We start from the raw sequence: 18646 nt of genomic DNA on the forward strand, positions 1-18646 counted from the left end.
CACTCATTTGTTGTGTCAAGATAAGAAAGTCATAGGTGTGGACGGTGACCTTTGCTGCTGTTCTACTGTCCCCGGTAAGGATTAAACAGTACTGTATTTACAAAAGACATCACACAATACGTTCGAATGTCATTGCAGTAGCCGGCAGTATCAGAGCTTCCTTCGGATTTCATCAAAGCCAGTCAATCGATATGGTCAATCATTTCACCAGATCTAGAATGCGTCTTCCTGTGCCTACACCTAGTCCACCTGTACCTTACAATTAACGATGCTACAAACCCGGCACGGTACCGCCGCAAAACTGCTTCTCGAGTGGCCGGCAATGAGCACGCCATAAGAAGTCCGGTCTGCCGCCCGTCAGGCATCACCACGCTATAGTGACCCATACTGACACCATAATCCATATTATTATAGTCCAGTTTTCCATTCCGGCAGGGAAACAACCGTCCTTAATTAAATGCTACAGTACATTGTAAGATTTGCACCATAATTGTTATATCAATCTGCGATACTATTGTTTCAACAATATAATTTTTCCATTAAAAATAACTAAATAGCTTCATGCTTTAGATTTATTTTTGATTTTCGCAACATTTTGGTGTCATGCTGAATACAACATGTATCTTTAAAAAATTGTATTAGTAATGTTGCAGGATTTTAATATCGCGGCGCGACGTACAGTTGGTCGATTAATTTGCAACTGAATTCTACAGCGATAAAGTTGTTTAGGCAAACCTAAACATAATAATGATAGAGTTACTGGGTCTATTCTTAAAAAATTGTTTATCATTATGTAAACGTTTTTGCTGTACATGTCGCGCGCTTCGCGTTAACCATAAAGCAATGCAATGCATGGCTGTTACCGTTATCGTGACCGTGAACGTTTACGGCGTTAGTGGCGGCAGTCGTAAAGGAAGCTACAGTCCTGGTGTCCTTTCGCTGTGAGCAGGTTTTCCGCAATAAAAGACATTTGCTTTGATTAGCCAAGTACACAAACCGTTAAAATCCAAGTAAGACCACGTACATCGAGCAGACGGTTGTTCTGTTCCCGACGAAGTCAGTCTTTTCAGACACAAGCACACGGCCGGACATATGTAAACGTAATAGCGCGCATTGTTTCTTTTTGGTAATTTTTAGCAATCTGAGACAATTTCCCCACGATTTTATCTGGTACAGAAATGTTAAAATTCATTATGTAAACGTTGCAAATATAACCTGTTAACAGTTAACTTAATCTTGGACTGAAAGCTGTTTTCGCAAAAACGGCCACGGTGTAATGTAATTCAGCAATAGCCTATGCGAAGATACGGGCGCTGATTTCTTTAATTTCTCCTTAACCGAAGAAATGAGTACGTTGTCGGTATCTGGATTTATCGTTTTTCTGACACTCATGTCGGCGCTGCACGCAGGATATGCAGACCCCTTTTCAGTGTATACACTGCGCAAGTAAGGTCACCATGTTTTTTCGCCAGCGTTGTATCTATTTCCATAAATAGCGGCGTCTCATTGCTACATGTATGTCTGTTTAATACAAAAGCAGAATTCACCGTCGTATCTGAATGAAAAGTAAATGATTTTACTTAATATAAACAGCTTAACCCGACCACATCCCTATATCGGGAACGGTCACCTCGCCACCGGCATTTTCCATCCCTTCGTTTACATCCAGGGTCTATACACAACGGGAAATGACAATGACACTCGCCGCGTCGCCGTTCCCTCCTCAATCAACATCCGCTTTGATCGCAGTGACGCCGCGGACCGCATATACCGTCTACATATGGATAAAGGTCTTCCTGATTTTACTACTTAATCAGCATCGAGTTATGTTCTCGCACCCCATTATTCATGGCTTGTTGCACACGATTACGGCACTATCGAGTAAAACAGTTTGTAAAAAATACGTTAGCTAAACGTTAGTTAAAGGCCAAAATTCGAACAGTGTTCGAATTTTGGCCTTTAACTAACGTTTAGCTAACGTATTTTTTACAAACTGTTTTACTCGGGTATGTACTTCTACTGTCTACACAGAACATTGTCTTGTATAGTACCGATGCGCATGGTTTTTGCCGCAAAACACCAGTACCAATGCGCAATAATGTTAATTTCGATTATGATGCAGAGAGCATAGTTTTTCGACTTACGAGTAGTTCTCGTCCGCCGTAACTACCAAATTAACTCTTTAATCTTATTTTCACGGTGGACGATTATCCTGGTGAATTTAACGCCCTGTAATAACTAATTAGTATAGTGGGTGTATTTCTAGTAGAAACTGGGAACGGTTGATTTGCAGGATACTTTGAAGTGGTCATCCGAACGCCGACGCATGTTCTGACTCAGCGAATGTACTGTCATCTGTGGTTACCGGAGATTCTGATCATGGAGGTAGAAGTGATGCGGCACGCTAACAGCACCAACGCCCGGCTGGAGGTGCCCTACACGCTGGAGAATGTCCTTGAGTCACCGGATGTAAAGTTTGACGATGTGACCAGCATGCAGGAGCTAAATCAGCACATACAGTCAGTGTCACTCGCATTGGCACGGCATATTAGAATAAATATTGAATCTGTATTTTTTCTATTACGACTACAATTATAAATTTGGCTGTTAAAGATCGTATCGTTCCCGGAACTCAATAATTGTTTGAGTTCTTTTGAGGGTATAAAACTGATTTTTATTGCATTTCCGTATGCCATGTGGACGTTTTGTTATTTACGGGTAGGGTTCAGTGTCAAACCGGCCGGCGAGGCATTGTCAACATCTGCGTGGTCGGTGATATCCTGGACAGCTCCTTCATTCCCGATCGTGGTACGACGATGTCCCGCAATATCTACATTACCAGCTTCGACACGGATAAGGAAGCCGCATTAGAAGTAAGAGGTCACCAACAGTTAGCTGTGTACTTGATACTGCTATGGCTCTGCACAATAAAGCGTGACCTGAGCTACTTATTGAACGTCGCTAGCGCTGGAATAGTTGTGCATACTGGAATTAATTATAGTGGAATCGTTATGTGTACTGGCCGAAGCCTAATAAAGTAGTACTGTACTGGAATGAGTTTATTTAAGTACAAAGGACGCTCCAAAAGTAACTTTCCCTATTTTGCCTCCCTGCCATTTGAAGTAATAGACATGTGATATATTTTTCGTTGTATAAGCAATTATGTAAACTAATTAGAGAAATAAGAATCAAAAGATTTAATGAAGAACTGGGAAAACGAAAAACAAATTAGCAATACTACTTATACATTCATTTCCACGAGTTTTTTTGAAGCTCGTTCTTTTTATTACCACTTCCGTCCCTGTTGTAATTTCGGCAGCAAATTTAAAGTACCAGCTACAAATACTGTTCTTAATATTACTGCAATAACAGAAGGCTTTGAAAAATATACGGAGGAGAGCAAACATTTTTTTTCTCCATGACGCCGGAATCCCCCTTTTCAGCCTTCTTGCTGATATGAATCCGAAAGTTCTTAACATCAATAAAAAGGAAATTTCATGCGCAGTCATGAGGGTCTTGGACACAAATAACTTCCAGCTGTACCGACAGCAATATTGTTTTACAAGAAATTTTCGATTTTTTACCGTCTGGCACCTTGAGCAGCTCTGTGGTTTTTCCACCTAGTCATCGAGAGTTTCTACTTTTCTGGAAAAGCATTGCAAAGAAGTTATTTTGTTTCGTTCTTGGAATTAGGACAGAAAAGAATTCCTAATCTGATGATATTTGGTGCTTTCCGAAAATTGAGCAGGAAGACTGAGAAAAATAACAAAAACTGTCAGGGTAAAACCCGTGGCAAAGTGCCGATAACCTCGGACGGCTTTCTCGGCAGTTCTCCATTTGATTGTAGTTAGGTAGAGCTATATTTTATTTTGGTTCGTGAGTGAAGGACGTTTCTAAAAATATGGTTCATAAGAACTAAAAGCATTCAAGCCGGGAGATACAAAATAGGGAAACTTACTTTTGGAGCGTCCTTTGTATCATCAATCACCGCTTAAGTATCATCTAATTAACTGACAGGCCTGCGCGAAAAGTGACTTTTAAAGTTAAACTGCAGGCGCGCATATCTAGTTCAAGTAACTAATTTGGCAATGCTATAAGCCGGAAAATTATGTTAACAGAAATATGTACAAGCAAGGAAGGAGGCCAGTACCGGCATCCTGTGGAGTCGGCACGTGGACGCCTGGAACTGGCGGTGGAACCGCGGACAGATCACCTTCCAACCGCAAATGGCCGCTAATCAGACGCCCAACGCGTCCGCTGTCCATTTGGCGCAAGCGGTGCACGCCTCCATGTACTATCTCCTAAGCTCCATTCCCGAGCATCCCCAGTACGCCGAGAATTTCCCTGGATTGAGCAAAGGTCCGCCTAACATCTACTAGTATTTAGTAGCTATAGGAATCTCATAATAAAGATAGGAAACTGGCGAATTTGAATATTTGTCAGCTGACAACTGTGCACTGTTTTTTCAAAAAGAGTTTTGATGCGGTTGAATCAAATGGTTAGCTAGGAAAATTTAACTTCAGCTTATATTACAGCGACTCTTGCTAATGAGGATTCTGGTGTGTACATTAAGTCGCCGTCGCCGTAACCAGTATTTAATACTCGTACTTACGCCATAATACAGTATCTGTATAGATATATGGTGCGGCTGTTCCAAGTTTGACTTTTAACTGTACTGATTATTATGGCACTTTTATTCCGTGGCATTAATCTTCAACTACCAGTGGCGTTTCTATAAAATTCTAATAATACACATACTTTTTCGGGTCATTGAACACTCCCGAGTTAATTATAACTGACTGGTGAGAGTTGTTTAGAATCTGCAAACACCACCGCCACAATTGTGAGGCAGTTATCGCTACCGCGGTAATAAAACTGAAAAGATTGCTTTGGTAAAAAAATTATTAATAAGAAGAACAGATAATTTCACTAAATGTGGAAAACATAAAAGAAACATTTGTATTACGTATTCTTTCAAAATCTCTTTATCAGAACATCTGCCTGAATAATAATTAAAGGGTCAACACATAAATATGATCAAGGCTTGTTTTCAAGATAATTGAAAGTACCGTATTTCACCAGAAGAAAATAAAGACGGAAATGCATTGCATTACAGACGGCTTATCTAGTAACGACGACCTGGGGCGTATCCGCTGGGAACAGGAGCTATACATGTTCTTGCCGCTGCTGCTCTTCCATCAGGACACTGCCGAGCAAATTCTCAACAGCCGCCTTAACAATCTGGCTGCTGCCCTGGCCAACGCCCGGCCCCTGTACCGGGGCGCCCGTTACCCGTATGAGACTGCCTCCTCCGGACGGGAACTGGCTGCTAACTTTTCGCGAACTCTGTTTACCAGCGGCGCTGTGGCGCTAAACATGCAGCAGTATTTATACACAATGGGATCCGCAGCAAATATCGGCGGGGAGAATGCTGTTAGTGCCGCGCGGGCCATTGCAGACTTATACGCCGGTGCGACGCAGGCCAGTGGAGCTGTTGCAGGTGGCTGTGATTATTTAAGAGCACAAATTTTCACCACCACTTTTCTCTTATTAGTATATCGACAAACATTAAATTCTGGTCTCTTTGATTTCGTTTTTTCTAGCTACCAACTGCAAAAATCTAAAAAATATGTTTAAGTACGCACTTTAAGTACGCACTGTTGTATAGTTTCCCGGCCAGCATATCATCAAATTATGAAAAAAATATGGAAGCTGCAAATGGTGGGAAAAACTGACGCATAAATAACGTAAATAGAATAAGCGTATCTTAACCAGCAACTATACATTTCATCATTTGTTACTATAATTTTCAGATTATCATTTGCAGGTATCCAGAACATTAAAGGCACGGTGACCTTTAACGATGCGCTGACCAATGCACTGGCCATCGTTGGTCTAACCCTGCCCCAGAAACTGGGACCCGGTGTTAACGGAACCTACCAGAACGTTGCCGAACGCATTGCGGCGGATAATTTCCCCATGTTTCGCAACTGTCATGCAGCCAATGGGAATGCTAGCAATCCCGGAGCCCTAGCACCGACAGGTATTTCTCGTTCAAAGTACACCTAATAATGCTATAATGTTTCCCTGAATTCGAATTTCGAAATCAATCGGCATGGTGAAGCGGTGACGGAACTGAAGTAACTTACCGGTTCCATCAAGTTATCAATTCCACCCAGAATTCTAATCAGGAATTCGACTTAATACGCTTCACCATCAGCAAACCATGTGCCCCAAGAATCTAATTAGATTCAGCTATAAACATTCAGCAAAGCAGCTATTTTAGCCGTCCCTACCTCATTCGTGGTGTGGACATTTATCGTTAATTTTAAAATCCGTATACCGGTATGTGTAACATCTTCATCGGTGTATGAGGTAACAGAGTGTGCCAAAAGAAACACTTCTGTTGCTACAATCTTATAAAGAAATAAAGGAACTTTATATACTTTGAAGCATTGTGATACATCATAGTAGTTATTAAGTTTACTGGATGCAGCTAAACACATACAGAACCTCTGTATCTCCTTCATTTCAATAATCCTCCTTGATTTAAGCTGTGCCCAACCGAAAGAAAGACTTTTACTGCAAGTGATATCTTCTCTAAAAGTTTGCACTGGCCGTAATAAATGACTTTCCCAGCTCATTCGCCTTATGAGAAAGCAGAATCGCTCTTTTGTATCGTCGACTGCTTCAATATGGCGGCGAGTGCCCACTTATCCCAGTTTAGCCGTCATCCTGGCCGAGATTAAATCCATTACCAGTTTGTCAGCGCTGCAATCCCATTTCCCAGCGGCGGGGACATCATTTCGACCCGGCATCGTAATTGCCGTGTTTTTTCCCGTTGCCGCCTGATATGATGGTCGATGGGCACCATTGATTGCTTTGCCGGCTCTGAAAGAGAGAACAGCGCGTGCATAGATCTACACAGCAGTTTGGCTTTTGTGGTGGCGGATCATATAATTTGCAGAATTATCCAATTGACTCCCGGAAGTGGCGCGCGTATGCGCGCATATGGCAGATTGCACCGGCTCATACATCACAGTAGCTGTCACAGTGCTGTGTATATGCACAACATATACAACTTATAGATTATCCATACGGTGTGCGTATTTGTGGAATGTTAAGAAAACCCGGCAGTTAGCACAGGCTCGACTACTGACCCAGATTTAAGGCTGATATTTTACTTTGGTGCTTTTTCGGCTAACGTTGTTGGTCGGCTGCCGTGCAGCGGATGTGTACAAACGTTCGCTAAAAGTGCCGTGTGTGCTGTTTGATCAGATTACTCCTACGAGCCGGATGCGTTGCTGGTGTACTGGCCGGTGGGGAATCAGCGCTTTTTCAATTCAGGACTGCTCCTCAACGATCTCACCTGCCACAAGGTATGCTGTCACTGTCCATGTAAACTGTACTTGTTGTTTTCGTAATAACAAACATTTTTATGCTGTAGATTAAATCCAAAACATTTGTTTCCGTTCTTGCCTCGATAAATGGAAATATTGTCAGGTTATCAAAAAAGTCTTAAAATTTATAAAACTATTTGAGGCAAATATCCTGATTTTAGCAAAGCAGCAGACGAAAAAAACATTAATTTTTCCGACATTTTTCATGGCTATGCTGATTGCTGAAGCAGCGTTATTATTATTTCCATTCCTTGGTGGTTAGTGTAAAAACATCAACGACTCTTCTGCAGATTTGCTCGCAAAACTTCGTTATGATTCTGTTGAGAATACATACTGCAGGAAGCGTTTTGTTTGTATATCTATAGATGTTGTTGCATTTGTTAAAATTAATATTATCGTAATTCATAGAATTAATATGTTTAAGAGTAATATTAAAAAATTTATAACAATAGCCAAATACAGAGTGTATAAAACATTAGCTTTCAAATCACTTACTTAAGCAGTTTGTTTACTTATGATTTTTTCATTGATAATTTTTACGCGACTGGTGCCGGATTGTTTAGGAAGCGACTATTAGTCGAACAACTTATAATCTGCTGCGATTGACACTCTACCAAATCGCGGCAAAGTCGGCTAATACCAGCGGACAGATCAATCCTGATGTGTACGCGGCGGAGGAAATTAAATTCCAACAACTTCTTAATTGGACCAGTCGGCATTTTGGGGTAAGATTTGGGGATGGTTACTACCTGCTGCACTAGGAAGATACATAAATAGCGAGAAAATCACACAGTCGAAGCACAATATGTATCTTGTTCTGTTTCATAGCCTTTTATTTCATTGAGGCAGTTTTATCTCGAAAATTGAGAAATAAAAAATGTTTATGTAGCAACATGTTTAAATTATTTTAAGTAATATTTAACTGGGCCAACTTATGTTCCTTGTGTATTCATTGTTTTTTGGGATGCATCGTTGCAGTCGGCTCAGTTTCTTTACTACAGCTACTGCTTCGTTTGATTTCGGATGTTACGAGCACATAACACAGTACGTGTGAGAATCTCCGTAAATATTACGGTATGCGCCAGAGCAGCCGCGCACGGACGGCAGTTCGTGAAAACTGCGAGTGGTCGGAAGTCGCTATTTCTGCCGCTTAGCACATGTTCGAAACAGCGACTTTAAATACTGCTCATTCAGCTAATGATCTGTTAGCGAAATCAAGACCATAACCAAAATGTGCAGAAAAATGTGCTCTACAAGGAAATGTTAGCTGTCACATGGAAATCTGTTGCTGCAGTGACTTATTGCCGCCAGCGCTTTGCACCATGAAATTCGGTACTATAAATTATTAAAAAATTATAAATTATTTCTGTTATAAAGTTATGTTATGTTATAAATTATTTATTATGTTATTATTATGTTATGTTATGTTATGTTATTATGTTATAAGTTTTGTTATGTTATAAACTATTTCTGTTATATAATTATATATTATTTCTGTTATAAATTATTTATAATTATAAATTATAAATTATTTCTGTTATAAATAATTTATAATTATAAATTATTTCTGTTTCTGTTATAAATTATAAATTATTTCTTTCTGTTATTTCAGTACTATAAATTATTTCTGTTATTACTGCGCACCTGTAGTTTGCCCTGTTAGCGCTATGCTGAATTCGCTGTTGGTTAGACCACTCATACAGCCAATGAGCGTGTTTGCACCGGCTCCGCCCCTCTACCGCATACCAGAAATTGCAAAGTACAGTAGTACGTACATTTGCCGATTAATTGCACGGTACATTTGCACGCAATATTCACATTGAACCTCCTAGGTCGTCGGCAAGTATGCCTACAACCTGTGCAGCAAGCGGAAATATTTAAGTAACCGTACCGTGCACTTTCTCCATTGACTTTTACCAGATCATCCCGGAATCGATTGATTCCCGCTTAATCAGCGACCCGACATCCCCCGGGGCCAATCTCAGTCTCCCGGGCGCCGGTGCTCTCCTCCAACTGGTTCTTTTTGGTTACGCCGGTATCTCCTTGCACCCCGACCGGTTGACCTTAAACCCCCGACACCCCCCGGGCGTGGAGTCCTGGACACTGCGCGGTGTCGACTACCGGGGCTTCACACTGACCGTCAGCTTTCTGCCAACGTCCATCCATATCCGGGCCCAAAAGAACCGGAAGGAGCCGGTGCGGCTGCAGGTGCGCGTGGATGGATGGCTGCGCGAGGTACCGGAAGAGGGCGTGACGATACGGTGGGGCGAAGTGCAGGTGACGACGATTATGGAGAAGGAGGCTGAGGAGCACTGGGACCGGGATCCCTTTCTCATGCAAACCAATAGGTATTTATTTCTGGACTAAATCCGTACTGACTCTCGCAAAAGGGAGTTAAAAGGGTGCAATTATGCAAGCGTAACCATGCAGTGTCATTAAAGTAACGGTTCAAGTATAATGCAGAATCACAGCACAAAATATTTTTGTTTGAAACAGTTTCAGCAGCTATACACAAGACGCTGGAAATAGTTTACGATTAATTACACTCGTACTTCGTAGTTCTTGCGTTGACTACAGATATTTAATATTAGTTTATTATAACAATGCTTTGTTTGTTAAAGATTCTTTCTCCGTTCCGTTATCGGTACAGTATCAGTAATACCGATATACCGATATCAAATATATATTTAAAAAACTTAATAATAAGTCAATAATACCGTATTACTGGCTTATTATCAAATATCAAGTTTTGTAAATATATATTTGATGCACAATATAAGGTTAATAAAGCTGACGATGTTAGAGTTCTGCCTGTTTGGTATTGCATAACAGATGCTGTACAGATTCTACGAGTAGTGCTACTGGATGTCGGCATTCCCATAATTGTTATTGAATATTGTAGCTTGCCGACATCGCGTTTTCTGCCGGAAATCGGCAACGGACATATTGCCAGCGTTGTTCACGCTCCATGGCTGCACATGAATGGCCTCTATAATGGTGCCGGGTCGCGCAGCAGCCGAGCGCGGATTCCCTCGCTGATTGCTTTCAACATCAGCCTGCAGGACGCCACGCTCGCTAACCAGTCATTTACTCTCAACCTACGCGAAGGTCACGCAATATTCTTTTCGTTCCAAGAATTCACAAAACCGCTTAGGTCGCTCGATTTGAATTAAAGAGAACAATTTCGATTTACAATTTAGAGAAAAAAATCTAATATATTGTTAACCTGTACAACCTTTTTTGGACTAAATTAATGTTTTAGACAGCCAATAAATAATTAATTTTAACTGTGACCATCACATGCAATAAACTGCCAGTACTGCACTCACTAATGTTAAAATAAATTACTAAAATAATATTATTGTCCGCCTGCAGGCATCTACACGGAGCGGAAGCAATACGTCAATCCGGATGTGCTCATTGAGCGGGAAATGTTCGCCCATCGCCTTTATCCCAGTTTGCTCATCGCGCGCATTAAGTGCAACCGGACAGCACCGGCTTCCGGTGCTGTGCAGCCGCCGGCATCCAGCGATCTGCCGGTTCTGTTGCTGGACGGACTGCTCGATGAGAGCCAACTGGAGAGCGACGATATCGTGTTCAAAGCCACGATCCGGTGCGTTTCCGACACAACGTTTGTCATATTCTGGCTAATGAAATATAGTTTTCGTCCATACACGGTCTCTTTCGCAATCGGTATAAACTAAAAACAACGCCTGAACAGCTTTCGTTTCTTGTATACGAAAACCGCTGATATGCATAAAGTCGTTCAACGAGTTGACATTTGGTTTAATTCACCATGGCAGGCCAAAAGGGCAGCGCATCAAAGTCGCGCGGGGCGAAACTTTAATTCCGGAAACTACGAATTCCACCTTTTCGCCGGTTATTATGGCCTGGAACTCCAGTGTGGAACTGCGCGACTACGTGACTATTCCCGCTAACGGCCTGGAAATCATCCAGTACGTCTCCATCAGTTCAGATGAAGACGCCGCCGTCAGCGTATGTCTAATGACCTTTCCGTGACTACCGCCTCGTTCGCTGTTTTCTTGAAATTACGTGTTGCTGATTTGAACAGAATTTGTCGCAAGTCCTCAAATACAACTACAACACCGTTCGTGGCATGCACATTGAAAAGTGGGGCGAGTATTGGGAGAACGGGAGGATTACGGTGGAAGCGCAGGAGAATTTCCCTTTGGCACAGGCAGTTAATGCGGCCTTTTACTATCTGCTCAGCTCGCTGCCAAATTATGAGGAAGGCAACGGAAGTTTTGTCGGACTGAGTCCAGGTACAAATTAAACTACCTTTAATTATTGTTAAGTTTAAAAAAAACGGTGTTGCATTTAAATTAGGTGGATTGGCACGTGGTGCGCCCGGAGCCGAGATCGATCAGGATTACTTGGGGCATATTTTCTGGGACACAGAAATATGGATGGTTAGTTGTGCAAGAAATTGCAGAGTACGTGTATTTCATGGTGTGGTAATGGTTTATTTTGTAGTTTCCGCCAATATTGCTCTTCCATCCAGAACAGGCCCACTTGCTCTTGCACGCTCGCACACGAGTGTTAGAGGCCGCCAGAGCAAACGCGGCCAGCACTGGATATCAGGGTGCACGATTCCCCTGGGAATCTGCCTTAACCGGTACTGATTTCATTACTTCACTGTAATATTAAATTATAATAAAATCGAAAATCATAAGGAAGCCAGCTAATGAAACGCTTAAAATTAGACGCCAAGAAGAGGCATACTAAACAATGTAGCGGATGACCTTTATTAGGCAGCGAAGTAACGCCCTGGCCGCCCGCTGCGCAGTACCAACTGCACGTAACCGCCGACGTGGCCTTGGCTGTGCGACAGTATTTGTATGCCATCGCCGACAAAGCTAAGGCCATCCACGAGTTGCGACTTGACGTGCTCGTGGAGGACATCGCCGCGTTCTGGCAGAGTCGGGTGACCTGTGATAGCCGTGTGATAAACAATGACGATGTTGACCACATCTGCCACATTAACGGTAAATGGTAGTCACGTGCATCATGTGCCGACGTACTTTCGAGCACGGAAAGCTCAACTAAAGGATTTATGTCGCAGAGGTCATGGGGCCGGATGAGTATCATTACCCCGTTAACGATTCCGCCTTCACAAATTACGCCGCCAAACTGGCCTTGACGTAAGTTTATTAAAACACATACCTAGGTGCATTTTTCTGCGGATACTTTGTATATTTCATAGTTCTTTTGCTGCTTTCTCTGCTACGTACTAAATTATCAACTTTTGTCTATTATTTAGGGGCTCTAAAGTAAAAGCGTATAGCAAGCAGAACGTGTGTGGTCAACTGTCTTTCTGATCTTTGCAATTTACCCTAATACAAAGTATATACCACATATTTCCGTTCGCACATAGTTAGATGTTTCTTAAAGCAGTACTGATTTCCCGAATTTTTTCCCAGGCTTCCAGAGTACGTTTTACCGATAATCGGGAAAAAGCATCCGGATATTGATAAATGGTTTGCCACAGCCGAAGACATCACGATGACGGAATCCCGTTACAAAGGTCAACCGTACCATCCACAATTCAAGGGCTTTGTTCCAAGTACAGTATAATAATTATACAGACCTTTTTCGGCTACGAAGTTTGCTCATAAATTATATCTGTTGAACGCAGATGAGTGGCATCCTGCGAGCAGTAAGAAGAAGCCGGTCGTTAAACAAGCTGATACTATTTTACTGGGATATCCGCTGGACATGGACATGCCAGTAGAGATGCGCGCCAATGACCTGAACATTTACGAAGAGGTGAAAACCGAAATTGTTGCAACAGTGCCTGTTGACAAAAGTGACGTATGCATGGTTGGTAGCTGACCAGCCCAAACGGCCCGGCCATGACCTGGGCTATGTTCGCCATCGGACATCTGGAGCTGAAGAACAAAATGAAGGCGGACAATTTATTCAATCGATATAAGGACAATTACCAACAACCTTTTGGCGTATGTTCTTGATACTCGCATTATTCTTCTCGATAAAAGCATCCCGTATCATACTGGTCATAAATACTTACCGATCTAGAAGTGAAGAACGGTTATTACTTATTTCCCATTTCGTTTTGTTCTATTATTGTAATTTATAGCATATCAACCAGCAGAGACTTTTACTTTGTGACCGGGCTATTACAAATTATTCAAATTTTAGCTGAAAGTGGACGATTTACTCAATTTCAGACAGTCTGCATTGATTGTCGTTATCGATAGATCGGCTAACACGAGACTATTTTACATTATTTGCAGTGCATTCAAATTAATGCAAACTGCATACAGTGTGCAGTCAAACATTTTTGTGCTGTTTATTTCGTTGACAATTGCAACGTGACCTTTTCGATGCGTCTAGGTGTGGTCAGAAGAACCCGGTGGCAGCGGCGCCGTCAACTTCCTAACGGGAATGGGTGGTTTCCTGCAGGTCTGAACCCAGCGCTCACATGTAGCGGTAATTTCGTGACCTAATGTCTTACTGTTGCAGTCTGTTCTCAACGGTTACGGCGGCCTTCGTCTGCGTGAAGACAGTCTACATTTCGACCCGGCCGACCTGCCCGGCAGCAGCCGCTGGAGCATCCACGGTCTTAAATACCTCGGCCACACTCTGGACTTGACCTTTGACTTCCTAGCTGACACCATTAACGTCTCCGTCAGTCGGACGGTGGACATCGATCTGGTGCTGGAGACGGAGAGCGGGAAGATCTTTTTGCTAAAAGATGACACGCGCCTGAGCTACCGGCGCGAAGCCAGTACAATCCGCATGTACCATCCAGAGTTCGATGTCATCCGCGATCCGGTGAGTGGGGAGATCACCGGGCCCAGTAGTCTCAGTCCAGCGCAACTGTTGCCGTCGTTGTCCGTTTTGTTGGCCTTAATTTTTATGATTGTCTATTCCTTCCCAGAATTTTTTTGAGTACCGCCAGCTGAATGTCTCCGTACTTGACTGTCAAGCGTATCGACAGAGCAATATTGCAGTGTGATCTGACAGAACTGTTTTCACCGTAGTTTTTTGCTAGGCACTGGTTTATAGAGTTATCTTCTGTTTCAAGTCTTTTGTGTCTTTTTCTCGGATGTTTTTGTCTCGGACGTTCTACAATGGGCGTCAGAACGCACAGACAAACGAAGGGAAATCCCTTAATATTTCCACATATTTAATATTATTATAACGATAAAATTTAGTTTAACTTGTTAATTACAGTACTCACAAAAAGCCGATGAAGTTGATATTGAATTACAGCATTTCAAGTGCTACGCTTTTTAACAATCAACACTTGTCCTTCCTTTCTTTGGTGGCAAGCATGAGCAGTTCCAGTCACAAAACATTGAAAACAACACATACACAATAACATCCAATATTAATAGTTCCTACAAAATGCAACAGAAATACCCAAGTTAAAACAATTAAAAAGTCGAGAGCGTATTAAGTACAAGATCTGTACTACGCGCGGCGCCCCATAGTTTTGAGATCTCTATAACCATAAAACTTCTGGAAAAACGGACAACGCCATTAGATCCGGGATAGTTCAGAAGTGGCCGGCATGTGTTTTTTTATGAAAATGTCGAGCCGGTATCAAGCCGGCATCAAGACCAGATTGATCCAACCCATCTTAAAGGTCACCTTGAAACTTGGAAATATTTGCCTAGATACAATAGAAAATACCAATTGACATAATTATCACACTAATTAAACCGAAAAATAAGTAAATTATTATACTTATTCAAACACTCGCGTTATTCAAACATTGCTGCCGGTGTTGCCGAGCTCGAAACACGTTTAAAATCAACCGATATAAAATATAAAAATATCAAATATAAAATGAATACGAAAAATCACTGGACGAGTGAGTCACCGAAACACTATCACCGACCACTGAGCGGAATCTCTAGATGAGTAGGTGACCAAGCTACCACCACTGACCAGTAAGAAAAATCGGTAGACAAGTGAGTGACCGAAACACCATTACTGCCCACTGAGCGGAATTTCTAGGTGAGTAAGTCATCGAGCGGGCTTTGCTCTTGCTCACCCAACGGGCTCTGTGCACTGGACAGTAGTTGTAGCAGGGTCACATCGTCACCTAGCGATGTTTCTCCTTACCTAGCGATATTTCTTACTGGACAGGTTGAGCTTGGTCAGTCACTCACCTAGTGATTGAGTGCGTCAAAAAATCGCTAGGGGAGTACGTGACCGAGCTACCACCACTGTCCAGTGCCCAGAACCCGTTAGGTGAAAGAGTACCGAGATACCACTACTGTCCAGTGCACAAACTCCGTTAAGTGATCTAGTGACCGAGCTACCACTACTGTCCAGTGCATAGATCCCGTTAGGAAGATGGGTAACCGAGCTACCAATACTGCCCAGCGCACAGAGCCCGTTAGGTGAACGCGTGACCGAGCTAACACTACTGTCCAGTGCACGAACTCCGTTAAGTGATGTAGTGACCGAGCTACCACTACTGTCTAGTGCATAGATCTCGTTAGGTAGATGGGTGACAGAGCTGTCGATACTGTCCAGTGCACAGATCCCGTTAGGTAGATGGATGACCGAGCTACCAATACTGTCCAGTGCACAGAGCCCGTTAGGTGAACGCGTGACCGAGGTACCACTACTGTCCAGTGCACGAACTCCGTTAAGTGATCTAGTGACCGAGCTACCACAACTGTTCAGTGCATAGATCCCGTTAGGTAGATGGGTGACCGAGCTACCAATACTGTCCAGTGCATAGATCCCGTTAGGTAGATGGATGACCGAGCTACCAATACTGTCCAGTGCACAGAGCCCGTTAGGTGAACGCGTGACCGAGGTACCACTACTGTCCAGTGCACGAACTCCGTTAAGTGATCTAGTGACCGAGCTACCACAACTGTCCAGTGCATAGATCCCGTTAGGTAGATGGGTGACCGAGCTACCAATACTGTCCAGTGCATAGATCCCGTTAGGTGAACGCGTGACCGAGCTACCACTACTGTCCAGTGCACGAACTCCGTTAAGTGATCTAGTGACCGAGCTACCACAACTGTCCAGTGCATAGATCCCGTTAGGTAGATGGGTGACCGAGCTACCAATACTGTCCAGTGCATAGATCCCGTTAGGTAGATGGGTGACCGAGCTACCAATACTGTCCAGTGCATAGATCCCGTTAGGTAGATGGGTGACCAAGCTACCAATACTGTCCAGTGCATAGAGCCTGTTAGGCGAACGCGTGACCTAGCTACCACTACTGTCCAGCGCATAAACTCCGTTAAGTGATCTACTGACCGAGTTACCAGTACTGTCCTTTGCATAAATCCCGTTATATTAGGTAGGTGGGTGACCGAGCTGCCAAAGCTATCCAGTGCACAGAGCCCGTTAGGTGAAAGTATGACCAAACTGTATTACTGAGCAAAATAGAGCAGGGCCTGCTACGTTCTTAATGGGTGACCTATCTAGCACCACTGTCCAGTCTTAGCGTCCTTTTAGTTTGTAATGTGATACTCTCGTGGGTGATTTGATTCGGATGGGTTTTCGCTAAGAAAATTTAACAAAAATGATCTGTAAAGTCAAAGTAATTGCGTTCGACTGCATGAAACCAAAACATCCATTGTTTTACAAAATTTTTGTTATCGGGCTCTTCAGATTTATCCGTTCTAAGTTAACAATCCGTAAACCGGCCAAGGAGTTTAGAACCCAAGAAACGCGGAGGCGAAGCCGAGGCTGTTTCTTGTATATGATATTCCAAATGTAAAATTTAATCCCAACGATTCCCGGCCGTTTTCCAAGCGTTCATATCAGTTTTCGAAGCGGCACCCTGAAAAGCAAGCAATTAATTATTAAACGATTGCCGCACACGCGGTCGCTAGCCACATTAAATTTTCACAATTAAGAACATCGATACCAATTACGTATTGTACACATAAAAAATATATAGAATGTCCTTCACCGGTGAAACACATAAAATAATATATGTCCCTGGGCCCCAAATCACATAATTCAGAGACATACGATTAATATCCACAAAATAGGCTGATTAAAAATTCAAGGATTTATCAAAACATTTCTTATTACTGTATATCTATAGTTATACAAGTATGGTTGATGGCACAACACATACACAAGAAAGTACGTACGTACTACGTACCATGAGGAAAACTAGCGCTTTTCCACCGGTTCACCCCTTATCACGTGTCCGTCGAGATCGAGAACCGCTCCGGCTTTGTGTTGTTTCAGCAGATGCTGGGCTTCCCGCAGCACCCGATCTGTCTCATCCAGTAGATGCACAATCTCCACCATGCTGACGCTGACTTCCTTCACGATCGCGCCATGCTTTTGCAGTTTTTTGCTTTCCCCTTCACGTCGCAATTCTGATCAAAGACACCATAAGAAAGTAAAAGAAACAGTTGTGCAGAAAAAAATTCCACTACGAATTATCGATCCAAATTGAAATGCAACCCAAAAAAACCAAAAATAACGAAAACAGACAACCAAAATCTGAAATCGACGGGAAATAAACTCTCCGCCATATGGAAAAGGGAAAACTATAAGAAAACAATCGAACGGTTCAATTTTCTGTGTTTTCCGCGAGAAAAAAATTTAATTATAAATCAAATTATTAATCAACTGAATTTAACTCCGAGTTGTTGTGATAGTTTAACCAGCCAGGTTCCAAAAAATAAGATTATAATATCATTTCCAATTAAACTGACAATAAGACATTAAATGAAAAAAATTTTCAAGGACACTGCAACAACTTTGGAGAAACTCTGGGTAAGCGATCAGCAATATATCTCGACCCACGACTCTCTCTTATCTCCACTGACCGTTACGAATCTTTTGTTCCTGGAGTTCGACGCGGGCCGCTCCGAGATTCTTAGATGTGCGACTAATGTGGCGCTGTTTCCTCTCGGCCGTTGTGGCACGGTAGGCGTCCAGATCGGTCTGATTATCGTTCCACACCGGCTGGGGTTTGGGGCGACGGGCAGGCTGTTTGAAGACGCGGGAGGATGCGGGTTGGCTGCGACTGCGCTCACGTGCTGCTGCAGCGGTCCTGGTCTGGCGTGTGCACGAGGGAACACGCTGACGTAACATATTCAACAAATCCTGACCCGTCAATCCCACGAAAATGAGAAATAGTTCGTGAATAAGAAACAAAGCGCCTAGACAAATCAAAAGTAATTAATATTAACAATCACGCAGAGACTTAACAATAAGTTCTGAAATTTCACTACAGTACAGAGTATTATTCACTTTTC

The 18646-nt window shown here is 42.7% G+C and overlaps 2 protein-coding genes across 2 annotated transcripts; one reads left to right on the top strand and one right to left on the bottom strand.

Annotated features, from left to right (window-relative positions):
• Positions 1–1079: 1079 nt before the first annotated feature.
• LOC129589014 (uncharacterized) lies at positions 1080–14632 on the top strand. The gene is made up of 23 exons (XM_055483472.1): positions 1080–1446; positions 1594–1790; positions 2294–2519; positions 2723–2873; positions 4119–4359; positions 5117–5500; positions 5828–6043; positions 7279–7379; positions 7964–8125; positions 9321–9748; positions 10303–10508; positions 10776–11013; positions 11204–11396; positions 11473–11683; positions 11748–11830; positions 11895–12036; positions 12173–12406; positions 12484–12562; positions 12842–12984; positions 13057–13187; positions 13250–13378; positions 13776–13844; positions 13905–14632. The coding sequence occupies exons 1-23, from the start codon at positions 1346–1348 to the stop codon at positions 14331–14333; spliced, it is 4494 nt and encodes a 1497-aa protein (XP_055339447.1). The 5' UTR covers positions 1080–1345; the 3' UTR covers positions 14334–14632.
• Positions 14633–16878: 2246 nt separating this feature from the next.
• LOC129589156 (uncharacterized) lies at positions 16879–18645 on the bottom strand. The gene is made up of 3 exons (XM_055483719.1): positions 18215–18645; positions 17536–17758; positions 16879–17205 (listed from the first exon to the last, which is right to left on the bottom strand). Exons 1-2 carry the CDS (start codon positions 18480–18482, stop codon positions 17547–17549), a joined length of 480 nt encoding a protein of 159 aa, XP_055339694.1. The 5' UTR covers positions 18483–18645; the 3' UTR covers positions 16879–17205; positions 17536–17546.
• Between the last annotated feature and the right edge of the window lies 1 nt (position 18646).

The sequence above is a fragment of the Paramacrobiotus metropolitanus genome, unplaced genomic scaffold, assembly GCF_019649055.1.
Source record: "Paramacrobiotus metropolitanus isolate TYO unplaced genomic scaffold, Prichtersi_v1.0 Parri_scaffold0000033, whole genome shotgun sequence".
Classification (NCBI taxonomy): Eukaryota; Metazoa; Tardigrada; class Eutardigrada; order Parachela; family Macrobiotidae; genus Paramacrobiotus; species Paramacrobiotus metropolitanus.